We start from the raw sequence: 13,901 nt of genomic DNA, 5'->3' as shown, positions 1-13,901 counted from the left end.
CCCGTGTCCCCTGCATTGGCAGGCAGATTCTCAACCGCTGTGCCACCAGGGAAGCCCTCTTCTCCTCTTCTTTACTATTGTGGTTCTGTTTTACCTTCTGGTTATTGTTTCATCTATATTTTTATTTTTATGTTCTTTCTAACATATCTGTTAGTTTCCTAGTCTAATTTTACTTTTTAACTCTTTGTTATTGTTCTTTTCTTTTTTTTTCCACCATGCACGGCTTGCGGGATCTTGGTTCATTAGCTGGGGGTTGGGCCGAAGCTCCTGCAGCAGGAGCTCTGAGTCTGAACCACTGGACTGACAGCGAATGTCAGACCCCAAGGAATATTCATCGAAGTCGCCCGGAGGTCATCATATCGGCACCAAGACCCAGCTTTACCCAACAGCCTACAAACTATAGTGTTGGAAGCTTCAGGCCAAACAAGCAGTAAGACGGGAACACAATCCCACCAATCAAAAAAAAAAAAAAAAGAGACAGCAAAAAAATATGTCACAGATGAAGCAAGGTAAAAACCTACAAGATCAAATAAATGAACAGGAAATAGGCAATCTACCTGAAAAAGAAATCAGAGTAATGAAAGTAAAGATGATCCAGAATCTCAGAAACAGAATGGAGGCACGGACTGAGAAAATAGAAGAAACGTTTAACAAAGATCTAGAAGAACTAAAGAACAAACAAACAAACAAACAAAGATGGACAACACAATAACTGAAATGAAAACTACACTAGAAGGAATCCATAACAAGATCACATAGTCATTATACACTCTACTGTTTACCCTGTATTTCTCATTTATTCTCAATTCTATGAAAATTTTACATATTTATCACCACTGCTTGTGATGTAGCTATCTCTTCATTATGGCTGTTCGAAGTTCAATCTCCAGGTGATTCTTCAGGAAGGCCTCAGGCTTTCTCTGAATTATTAAATGCTAATCACAGTTTAAAAAGAAAAAAAAGAAGGAATCAATAATAGAATAAAAGAGGCAGAAGAAAAAGTAAGTGAGCCAGAAGACAAAATGGTGGGAATAACTGCCAAGGAGCAGAATAAAGAAAAAAGAATGAAAATAACTGAAGACAATCTCAGACACCTCAGGGACAACACTAAACGCACCAACATTCGAATTACAGGGGTCCCAGAAGAAGAAGAGAGAAAGAAAGGGTCTGAGAAAATATGTGAAGAGATTATAGTGGAAAACTTCTCTAATATGGGAAAGGAAATAGTCACCGAAGTCCAGGAAGCACAGAGAGTCCCATACAGGACAAACCCTAGGAGAAACACACCAAGACACATTAATCAAACTAACAAAATTTAATTCAAAGAAAAAATATTAAAAGCAGCAAGGGAAAAACAAAAAATAACATACAAAGGAATCCCCATAAGGCTATCAGCTGATTTTTCAGCAGAAACTCTGCAGGCCAGAAGGGATAGTAGAATATACTTAAAGTGATGAAAGAAAAAACCTACAACCAAGTTACTCCACCCAGCAAGAATCTCATTCAGATTAGACAGAGATCAAAAGCTTTTCAGACAAGCATAAGTTAAAGGAATTCAGCACCACCAAACAGCTTTACAACAAATGCTAAAGAAACTTCTCTAGGCGGGAAAAACAAGAGAAGAAAAAGACCCACAAAAACAAACCCCCCAAAATACTTAAGAAAATGGTAATAGGAAAATACATATTGATAATAACCTTGAATGTAAATGGATTAAATGCCCCAACCAGAAGACACAGACTGGCTGAATACATACAAAAACAAGACCCATATATATGCTGTCTACAAGAGACCCACTTCAGACCTAGGGACACATACAGACTGAAAGTGAAGGGATGGAAAAAGATATCCCATGCAAATGGAAATAAAAAGAAAGCTGGAGTAGCAATAGTCGTATCAGATAAAAGAGACTTTAAAACAAAGACTATTACAAGAGACAAAGAAGGACACTACATAATGATCAAGGGATCAATCCAAGAAGAAGATATAACAATTATAAATGTTTATGTACCCAACATAGGAGCATCTCAATACATAAGGAAAATGTTAACAACCATAAAAGGGAAAATTGACAGTAATACAATAATAGTAGTGGACTTTAACACCCCACTTATAACAATAGACAGATCATCCAAACAGAAAATAAATTAGGAAACACAAGCTTTAAATGACACAATAGATGAGATAGACTTAATTGATATTTATAGAACATTCCACCCAAAAGTGGCAGAATACACTTTTCCTCAAGTGCACAAGGAACAGCTCCAGGATAGATCACATCTTGGGTCACAAATCAAGCCTTGGAAAATTTAAGAAAATTGAAATCGTATCAAGCATCTTTTCTGACCACAATGCTATGAGATTGGAAATCAATTACCAGAAAAAAACTGTAAAAACCACAAATACATGGAGGCTAAACAGTGTGCTACTATATAACCAAGAGATCATTGAAGAAATCAAAGAAAAAATTAAAAAATACACAGAAACAAATAACAATGAAAACACGATGACCCAAAACCTATGTGACACAGCAAAAGCAGTTGTAAGAAGGAAGTATATAGCAATTCAATCTCAGCTCAAGAAACAAGAAAAATCTCAAATAAATAATCTGACCCTACACTTAAAACAACTAGAGAAAGAAGAACAAAGAAAACCTCAAGTCAGTAGAAGGAAAGAAATCATAAAGATCAGAGCAGAAATTAATGAAACAGAAACACAGAAAACAATAGCAAAGATCAATAAAACTAAAAGCTGGTTCTTTGAGAAGATAAACAAAATTGATAAACCCGTAGCCAGACCCACCAAGAAAAAAAGGGAGAGGATGCAAATCAATAAAATTAGAAATGAAAAAGGAGAAATCACAACTGACACCACAGAAATACAAAGGATTGTAAGAGACGCTACAAACAGCTATATGCCAATAAAATGGACAACCACAAAGAAATGGACAAATTCTTGGAGAGGTACAATTTTCCAAGACTGAACCGGGAAGAATTAGAAAATATACACAAACCTACCACAAGTAATGAAATTGAAACCATAATTAAAAAATTTCCAACAAACAAAAGTCCAGGACCAGATGGCTTCACAGATGATTTCTTTCAAACATTTAGAGAAGAGCTAACACCAATCCTTCTCATACTCTTCCAAAAAATTGCAGAGGGAAGAACACTCCCAAATTCATTCTACAAAGCCACCTTTACACTGATATCAAAACCAGAAAAAGGTATCACAAAAAAAAAGAAAATTATAGACCAATATCACTGATGAACATAGATGCAAAAATCCTGAAGAAAATACTAGCAAACAGAATCCAACAACATATTAAAAGGATCATACACCATGATCAAATGGGTTTTATCCCAGGGATGCAAGGATTCTACAATATACAGAAATCAATCAATATGATATGCCATATTAACAAATTAAAGAATAAAAACCATAGTATCATCTCAATAGATGCAGAAAAAGCTTTTCACAAAATTCAACACCCATTTATAATAAAAACTCTCCAGAAAATGGGCAGAGAGCAAACCTACCCCAACATAATAAGAGCCATATATGACAAACCCACAGCAAACATCATACTCAATGTGAAAAACTGAAAGCATTTCCACTAAGATCAGGAACAAGACAAGGATGTCCGCTCTCACCACTCTTATTCAACATAGTTTTGGAAGTCATAGCCACGGCAATTAGAGAAGAAGAAGAAATAAAAGGAATACAAATTGGAAAAGAAGAAGTAAAACTCTCACTGATTGCAGATGACATGATACTATACATAGGGAATCATAAAGATGCTACCAGAAAACTACTAGAGCTAATCAATGAATTTGGTAAAGTAGCAGGATACAAAATTAATGCACAGAAATCTCTTGCATTCCTATATACTAACATTGAAAAATCAGAAAAAGAAATTAAGGAAAAACTCCCTTTTACCATTGCAATAAAAAGAATAAAATACCTAGTAATAAACCTATCTAAGGAGGTGAAAGACTTGTACTTTGAAAACTGTAAAACACTGATGAAAGAAACCAAAGATGACATAAACAGATGGAGAAATATACCATGTTCTTGGATTGGAAGAATCAATATTGTGAAAATGACTACACTACCCAAAGCATTCTACAGATTCAATGCAATCCCTATCAAACTACCAATGGCATTCTTCACAGAATTAGAACAAAAAATCTTACAATTCGTATGGAAACACAAAAGACCCTGAATAGCTAAAGCAATCTTGAGAAAGAAAAACGGAGCTGGAGGAATCAGGCTCCCCAACTTCAAACTATACTACAAAGCTATAGTAATCAAGACAGTATGGTACTGGCACAAAAACAGAAATATAGATCAATGGTACAGGATAGAATGCCCAGCGATAAACCCACTCACATACAGTCACCTAATTTATGACAAAGGAGGCAAAAACATACAATGGAGAAAAGACAGCCCCTTCAATAAGTGGTGCTGGGAAAACTGGACAGCTACATGTAAAAGAATGAAATTAGAACACTACCTAACACCATACACAAAAATAAACTCAAAATGGATTAAAGACCTAAATGTAAGACCAGACACTATAAAACTCTTAGAGAAAAACATAGGAAAAACACTTTTTGACATAAACCACAGCAAGATCTTTTTCGACCCACCTCCTGGAGTAATACAAATAAAAACAAAAATAAACAAATGAGGCCTAATTAAACTTAAAGCCTTTTGCACAGCAAAGAAAACCATAAACAAGATGAAAGACAACCTTCAGAATGGGAGAAAATATCTGCAAGTGAAACAATAGACAGAGGATTAATCTCTAAAATATACAAACTGCTCATGCAGCTCAATATCAAAAAACAAACAACCCAATTAAAAAAGGGGCAGAAGACCTAAATAGACATTTCACCAAAGAAGACATAGAGATGGCCAAGAGGCACATGAAAAGATGGTCAACATCACTAATTATTAGAGAAATGCAATTAAAACTACAATGAGGTATCACCTCACACCGGTCAGAATGGCCATTATCAAAAAATCTAGACACAGTAAATGCTGGAAAGGGTGTGGTGAAAAGGGAACCCTGCTGCACTGTTCGTGAGAATGTAAATTGATACAACTACTAGGGAGAAGAGTATGGAGTTCCTTCAAAAACTAAAAATTGAACTACCATATGACCCAGCTATTGCACTACAGGGTATATACCCTGAGAAAACCATAATTCAAAAAGAGACTTGTACCACAATGTTTACTGCAGCACTATTTACATTAGCCAGGACATGGAAGCAACCTAAATGTCCATCAACAAATGAATGGATAAAGAGGATGTGGCACATATACACAATGGAATATTACTCAGCCATAAAAAGAAACGAAATTGAGTTACTTGTAGTGAGGTGGATAGACCTAGAGTCTGTCATACAGAGTGAAGTAAGTCAGAAAAAGAAAAACAAATACCATATGCTAACGCATATATATGGAATCTAAAATTAAAAAATGGTACTGATGAACCTAGTGGCAGGGCAGGAATAAATATAGACACAGAGAATGGAGTTGAGGACACGGGGAGGGGAGAGGGAAGCTAGGGCGAAATGAGAGCAGCATCAACATATGTACACTACCAGATGTGAAACAGATAGCTACTGGGAAGCAGCTGCATAGCACAGGGAGATCAGCTCAGTGCTGTGTGACGACCTAGAGGGGTGGGATAGGGAGGGTGGGAGAGAGGCTCAAGAGGGAGGGGATATGGGGATATATGTATGCATATGGCAGATAAACTTCGTTGTACAACAGAAACTAACACAGTATTGTGAAGCACTTATATTCCAATAAGGATGTATTTTAAAAAAGTAAACAAAATAAAATAAAGTAGATAATCAGGGACTTCCCTGGTGGTCCAGTGGGTAAGACTCCACGCTCCCAATGCAGGGGGCCTGGGTTCGATCCCTGGTCAGGGAACTAGATCCCACATGCATGCTACAACTAAGAAGTCCGCATGCCGCAACTAAAGATCCTGTGTGCCGCAACGAAGATCCTGCATGCCGCAACTAAGACCTGGCGCAACCAAAATAGAAAAATAAATAAATAAATTTTTTTTTTTTAAAAAAAGATAATCAACAAGGATCTACTGTATAGCACAGGGTACTCTAATAACCTATATGGGAATAGAATCTGAAAAAGAATAGATATATGTATGTTTAACTAAATCAATTTGCTGTACACCTGAAACTAACACAACACTGTAAGTCAAATATACTCCAATATAAAATAAAAATTAAAAAAAAAAGGTAGGTATGGCTATATGTAAATCAGACAAGGGGTATGACCAGAGATAAAGAGCGACATCCCAAAATGATAGAACAGTAAATCCATCTGGAAGATAGAAAAATCGTAAGTGTGCATGCACTCAATAAATGTACAAGAACTCAATACAGCTTCAAATTACATCAAGCAAAAACTGACAGAACTAAAGTTAAGAATGGACAAATCCATCTTCATATTATCTATCAACCAAGTATCAGATCAGAATGAAGACATTTTCAGAAAAGCACAGTTTAAAAAAATATATTTCTCACATACCCTTTCTCAAGAAGCTACTGAAGAATCTACTCCAATAAAATAGTAATTCAAAAAAGACAAAGACTGGGGAAAAGGCAAACAAAAGATCAATAGGAAAGGTGAAGGAAATCCCTAGGAGGAGTTTGAAGGAGACTGCAGGATGGTAGTGATTCTCCATCAATACTAAATTGTTTGTCATACAGATTGGAATAGTGTGATTCAAAAGCAGGTATTTTGAGGGCTGTCATAAGATGCCTAGTGATATTGTATTACCTTGTTAACCTGAGGGCAGAATACCTTGGTGATCCTGGCCCAGCTTCTTATCTGTTGGGGTTGGTTTAACTCTGGTTTGACTTGTCTTGAACAAGTCCTGATGACATCTATCTCTCCCCTCCACACCAGGCTGCCTTGGATCACATGAGGACACTCATTTCATCTCACAGAAGTACTCTGCTTTGATCTACTCCTCAGAGTTGGCCGTTGACTAGTGAGCTAAGAAGCAGAGAACACTGAGCAGCCCACTCACTCTAATTATATTCTTGTCAGACATTCAATACCTGATTCACACTCTGACCCTGCCAGATGGTCCAACCATGTGAGCCCTATGTTTTCCTATGTTTTTCATGACTTTGCCAATGACTTCTCCAAATGAGATTTTTGTAAACTCTCAGAAAAACTGAAGCCAGACTACGACTCAGAGATTCTATTCAGCTCATCTCCTAGGAGCCTTTATCCAATAGTAGCAGAATTTCTACACACAATTAGATTTGTGCTTGCTTGATAAGTTTTGCCACATTGCTCCCCAGTAAGTCTGTACCATTTTTTACTACCACAAACAATGCACGAGTGGTTTCACCTCTCTATAGCTAACACTGGCTAATATATCTTGAAAAAACAATGATAAAAATCTTAAGTCTTGATAAAGGAAACATGGGTACATAAAAGGACATCTTTTAGACTGTATACATCTAGAAAAAGAAAAAAAAAACCTCTACCAATCAGACAAAAAATTATGCAATATAAATCGCAGTTATAGTTTTTCAAAACTGAATTTTGTATTGATTAGGGATATATACATACATGGTAAAATCTTCGAGGAAAGCAAGGGAATAAATAACAAAAGTGTCACGATAGTGGCTACCTACTAGCAGGATTCAATCAGAGAATGTATCATAAAGAACAGACAGGGACTTCCCTGGTGGCGCAGTGGTTAAGACTTCATGCTTCCAATATGCAGGGGGCCCGGGTTCGATCCCTGGTCAGGGAACTAAATCCCACATGCATGCCGCAACTAAGGAGCTGGTGAGCCGCAACTAAGGAGCCCACCTGCTACAACTAAGGAGCCCGCAACTAAGGCCCAGCGCAACCAAATAAATAAATAAATATTTTTTAAAAAGAACAGATAATGTTCTATTTCTTAATGTGAGTGCCCATTTATTATTATTCTTTAATGTATACATATTTTTATACATGTTATAACATGTATAAAGAATATTATAATGCTTTATACACTCATCTGTATACATATTACATTACACAATAAAAAAAATCAGAAAAAAATGAGGAAACTCTATGCTCTGATATGGAAAGAATTAAAAAATATGTTATTGAGTGATAAAAACACACATAATCAAGAGAATGAAAAGACAAAGACATCTTTGCAACACACATACCTGATAAAGGATTGATATCCGAAATATATAAAGAACTCTCAAAACTCAACAATATGAAAACAAACAACCTGATTTAAAAATGGGCCAAAGTGCAGCCAGTATGGAAAACAGTATGGAGGTCCCTCAGAAAACTAAAAATAGGGGCTTCCCTGGTGGTGCAGTGGTTGAGAATCTGCCTGCTAATGCAGGGGACACAGGTTTGAGCCCTGGTCTGGGAAGATCCCACATGCCGCGGAGCAAGTAGGCCTATGAGCCACAACTACTGAGCCTGCACGTCTGGAGCCTGTGCTCTGCAAGAAGAGAGGCCACGATAGTGAGAGGCCCGCGCACCGTGATGAGGAGTGGCCCCCGCTTGCTGCAACTAGAGAAAGCCCTAGCACAGAAATGAAGACCCAACATAGTAATCAATCAATCAATCAATCAATAAATCTTAAAAAAAAAAAAAGAAAACTAAAAATAGAAATACCATATGATCCAGCAATCCCACTCCTGGGCATATATCAGCAGACAAAACTATAATTCAAAAAGATACATGCACCTGTATGTTCACAGCAGCACTATTCACAATAGCTAAGACACGGAAGCAACCTAAATGTCCATCGACAGAGGAATGGATAAAGATATGGTACATATATACAATGGAATACTATTCAGCCATAAAAAAGAATGAAAAAATGCCATTTGCAGCAACATGGATGGACCTAGAGATTATCATACTAAGTGAAATAACTCAAACAGAGAAAGACAAGTATCATATGATATCACTTATATGTGGAATCTAAGATATGACACAAATGAACCTTTCTGTGAAACAGAAACAGAATCACGGGTTGGGGGAGAGATGGAGTGGAAGGTTGGGGTTAGCAGATGTAAGCTATTATATAAACAACAAGGTCCTACTGTAGAGCACAGGAAACTGTATTCAATATCCTATGATAAACCATAATGGAAAAGAATATTTTAAAAAAACAATGTATATATAACTGAATTACTTTGCTGTACAGCAGAAATTAACACAATATTGTAAATCAACTATACTTCAATAAAATAAATTTTAATAAAGGGCCAAAAACCTTAACAGACACCTCACTAAAGAAGATATACAGGTGGCAAATAAACACATGTAAAGATACTCAACATCATGTCATATCATCAGAGAATTCTAAATTACAACAACAATAAAACACTGTTAAACGCCTATTAAAGTGGCCAAAGTTCGGGACTTCCCTGGTGGTCCAGTGGGTAAGACTCCACACTCACAATGCAGGGGGCCCAGGTTTGATCCCCAGTTGGGGAACTAGATCCTGCATGCATGCGCAACTAAGAAGCCTGCATGTCACAACTAAGACCCGGCGCAGCCTAAATAAATAAATAAATAATAAATAAATGAATATAAAATAATTAAAAAAAAAAGTGGCCAAAGTTCACAACATTGACAACACCAAATGCTGACGAGGATGTGGAGCAACAGGAACTCTCACTCACTGCTGGTGGGAATGCAAATATTACAGCTACTCTGGCAGACAGTCTGGCAGTTTCTCACAAAACTACACATATTCTTGCTGTACACACTGGCATTTGTGTTCCTTAGCATTTACCCAAATGATTAACTTATATCCACACAAAACACTGCACAGAGATGTTTATAGCAGCTTAATTCATAATTGTCAAAACTTGGAAGCAACCAAGATGTCCTTCAATTGCTGAATGGGTAAATAAATGGTAGTACATCCAGACAATGGAATATTATTCAGTGATAAAAAGAAATGAGCTATCAAGCCATGAAAAGACATGGAGGAACTTTAAATGTGTATTACTAAGTGAAAGAAACCAATTTGAAAAGGCTACATACTGACTGATTCCAACTGTATGATGTTCTAGAAAAGGCAAAACTAGGGAGACCGTTAAAAAAAAAAAAATCAGTGGTTTCCAGGTGCTCAAGGAAAGGGAGGGAGGGATGAATAGATGGAGCACAGGGGATTTTGTGGGCAGTGAAACTATTCTGTAAGATACGATAATGGTGGATACACGTCACTATGTATTTGTCAAAATGCACAGAATGCAGAACACCAAAAGCAAATCCTAGTGTAAACAATGGACTTTACTTAAAGTATCAATATTGGCTCATCAACTGTAACAGGTATACCACATTAATGCAAGATGTTAGTAACAGGGGAGACTGTGCAGAGGGAGAAAAGGAGTATATGGAAACTCTTTACTTTTCACTTAAATTTTCCGTAAGCCCAAAACTGCTCTAAAAAATTAAGCCTATTCATTAAAAGTAAAACAAAACACATATAAACAGAACAGTATGATTAATATGCTATCTTATAATAACCTGTACTTATACTTGTGTAAATATGTACAAATACATTCTGCAATGCCATTCAAGAAAGTAATGACAATGGAACTCATGGAAGTTAGAGGGAGAATTTAAATACACATCTGGATATTTAGTGAGTTCTCTAGCATCATGCTAATCTGACCAGAAAAATAAAATACACACTATAGTACCCTGAAGAATGCTATATGAAATAACCAAAGACAAAATAATAACCTGTTTAATTTTTTTTTCTGGGGATGCTGTTCAAAACACCATCTATATGAAGGTCCATAAAATTTATTCAGACTTAATACTAGAGAACCAAGGAAATGGTATTCATAATCAATGCAAGACACTGAATTAACTTGATTTACTTTTTGGCTGCTGGTATGTATTATTCTTACTATGTTTTCCTGAGTTTTACTCATTCATACTTTTCTATTTCATTTTCTAGGTCCTTATAAACTTCCTCAAATGTACAGAAAAATAAAATTGGGAATAAACAAACAACTCACCTGGGATTTGTTCATTTTCTGCAGCTTTTGGGTAAAGGCAGAGAACTATGAAGGCAGAACTGAAATAGAGGAAAAAGAAAGGTATTGTCATTTAAAGATCTGACCTGCCTCAGAACTTCTAAAATGACTTGTTTGGAAATCCTTACACATCACCTGAGAAAATACCACCTCCTGAGCTAGTCCTTTTGCCTGTTCAGAAGGGGCAAAAAGGATCATGCTGGCAGCACTCACTTTCAATCAAACACTATGAAATATCCGAAAAGGTAAGACTAAGACAACCCACTATCAACTGACAAAACAGTCAAAAGAAACCATAACTGATTAAATTATCGGACAGGGAATTTAAAACTATGATTCATATATTAAAGCTTTAAAGGAAAAGATTTACAAAATGAATGAACAGAGAATTTCAAGAGATGGAAACTTCAAGAAAAAAATGGAAATGCTAAGAAAAGCACAGTAACAGAGTTGAAAGAATACCTTCAATAGGTACTACAACAGAGTTGAGGAAATTTTCAGTAATCTGAAGATAGGTCAAAAGAAATTACCCAAACTGAGACACAAAGAGAAAGCCAAGGGGGAAAAAAAAGGACAGAGAATCCAAGGGCTGTAATACAATATCAAATGGCCTAACAAAAATGTATTGGGATCCCAGGGACTTTCCTGGTGGTCCAGTGGTAAAGAATCTGTCTCCCAATGCAGCGAACGCGGGTTTGATTCCTGGTTGGGGAGCTAAGATCCCACATGCCGCGGGGCAATTAAGCCCTTGCACCACAACTACTGAGCTCACAAGCCTCAACTAGAGAGCCCGCATGCCGCAAACTACACAGCCCACGCACCACAACTAGAGAGAGAAAAACCCACATGCCACAACTAGAGAGAAGCCCATGTGCTGCAACGAAGCGCCCGCGTGCCGCAACAAAAGATCCCGCATGCTGCAACTAAGACCTGACGTAGCCAAAAATAAATAAAATAAAATAAATAAATAATAAATCTTTAAAAAAATGTATTGGGATCCCAAAAGAAGAGAAAATGGGACAGAAGAAGTATTGAAGACATAATGACCAAGGATTTTCCAAAAATAATGAATGATATCAAACCACAGATCCAAGAAACTCAAGATAATTTATCCAAAAAGCATAAATATCAAAAAACAAAATAAAATGGACACACCTGGACATACCATATTCAAACCAATGGAAACCAAAGTTAGAGAGACATTCTCAAAAGCAGCCAGAAAAAAAACCTGACACGTTACATACAGACATACCTCATTTTTTTGCTCGTCACAGATTGCCTTTTTTTTTAAAAAACAAATTGAAGGTTTGTGGTAACTCTGCATTGTCAGATGATGGTCAGCATTTTTTAGTAATAAAGTACTTTTAAATTAAGGTATGCACATTGTTTTTTAGACAATGATATTGCACACTTAACAGACTGCAGTATAAGGTAAACATGAATTTTACATGCACTGAGAAACCAAAATATTCATGTGACTTGCTTTATTGCAGTGATCTGGAACTGAACTAAAGAATCACAGAGAATTTCTCATCAGAAACTATACAAGCTGGAAGACAATGCAGTGACATCTTTAAAGTGCTTTAAAAAAGAAAAAAAAAAAACCTACCAATCCAGTATTCTATACCCAGCAAATACATCTTTCAAAAAATAAAAGTGAAAATAAAAACCTTTTCAAACAAACAAAAACAGAAAATTCATTACCTGTAGACCTGTACTACAAGAAATATTTAAAGAAGTTCTTCAGGTAGAAGGAATATGATAACAGACAGAAATGTGGATCTACACAAAGAAATAAAGATCTCTGGGAATGGTTAAAATGAAGAGAAATATAAAAGACATTTTCTTCTTACTTTTAATCAATCTAAAAGATACTTGACTGTCTAAAGCAAAAAGAGTAGAAAAGTTTTGTGAACTTACAGCATATGTAAAAATAAAATATATGACGATAATAGCACATAGATGAGATGATGAAATTGTTGATGGCAGTATATTGTTTTAAGGATCTTACATTACACACAAAGCAGGAGACTATATTTAAAGGTTCACTGTGACTCACTCAAGAAGTTTATTTAAACCTTAGGGCAACCACAAAAAATTTAAAGAGGTATAAACAATAACCAAATAGTGGAGAAAAATATGGAATCATGAAAAACTACCACTAAATCCAAAAGCAGTCAGAAAAAGAGGAAAATAGGAACAAAGACCAGATGGGCCAAGGAGAAAAAAACTAGCAAGATGGTAGATTTTAACCCAACCATGTCAATAATTCATTGCACAAACACACCAATTAAATGACAAAGGTTGCCAAACTGGATAAAAAAGACCAAACTACGTGCTGTCTAAAAGCAATGTGTTTGGGACTTCCCTGGTGGCACAGTAAGAATCTGCCTGCCACTGCAAGGGACACAGGTTCGATCCCTGGTCCGGGAAGATCCCACACGTCCCAGAGCAACTAAGCCCGTGTGCCACAACTACTGAGCCTGTGCTCTAGAGTCCGTGCACCACAACTACTGAGCCCACATGCCACAACTACTGAAGCCCACATGCCTAGAGCCCGTGCTCTGCAACAAGAGAAGCCACCGCAATGAGAAGGCCACACACTGCAATGAAGAGTAGCCCTTGCTTGCTGCAACTAGAGAAAGCCCGCACGCAGCAATGAAGACCCAACACAGCCAAAAATAAATAAAAATTTTAAAAATAAATAAAAGCAATGTGTTTTAAATATAAAAACATAGTGACAAAATAAAATTTTAAGGCAGAATAAGAAATTTAAACATAAAATTCTGTCCTTTGGGCCTCCTCCCTCTCTGTTTAGTGTGC

The 13,901-nt window shown here is 36.5% G+C and overlaps 1 protein-coding gene across 5 annotated transcripts in view; it reads right to left on the bottom strand.

Moving 5' to 3' along the window:
• Positions 1 to 13,901, bottom strand: part of ZFP1 (ZFP1 zinc finger protein) — a 78,224-nt gene that overhangs the window by 36,375 nt on the left and 27,948 nt on the right. For all 5 annotated transcript variants that reach the window (XR_014257001.1, XM_082439120.1, XM_082439122.1 and 2 more), the window contains exon 2: positions 11,061 to 11,119. Coding sequence is in view for 4 of the 5 variants with exons in the window: in XM_082439120.1 (XP_082295246.1) it covers positions 11,061 to 11,075 (15 nt within the window). In the remaining variant the exon portion in view is untranslated. The remainder of the gene's footprint in view (positions 1 to 11,060; positions 11,120 to 13,901) is intronic.

This window comes from Balaenoptera physalus, assembly GCF_965194825.1.
Source record: "Balaenoptera physalus genome assembly, chromosome: 19".
Classification (NCBI taxonomy): Eukaryota; Metazoa; Chordata; class Mammalia; order Artiodactyla; family Balaenopteridae; genus Balaenoptera; species Balaenoptera physalus.
Note: the sequence above shows the minus strand (reverse complement) of the source record. Positions and strands in the feature narration are given on the sequence as shown.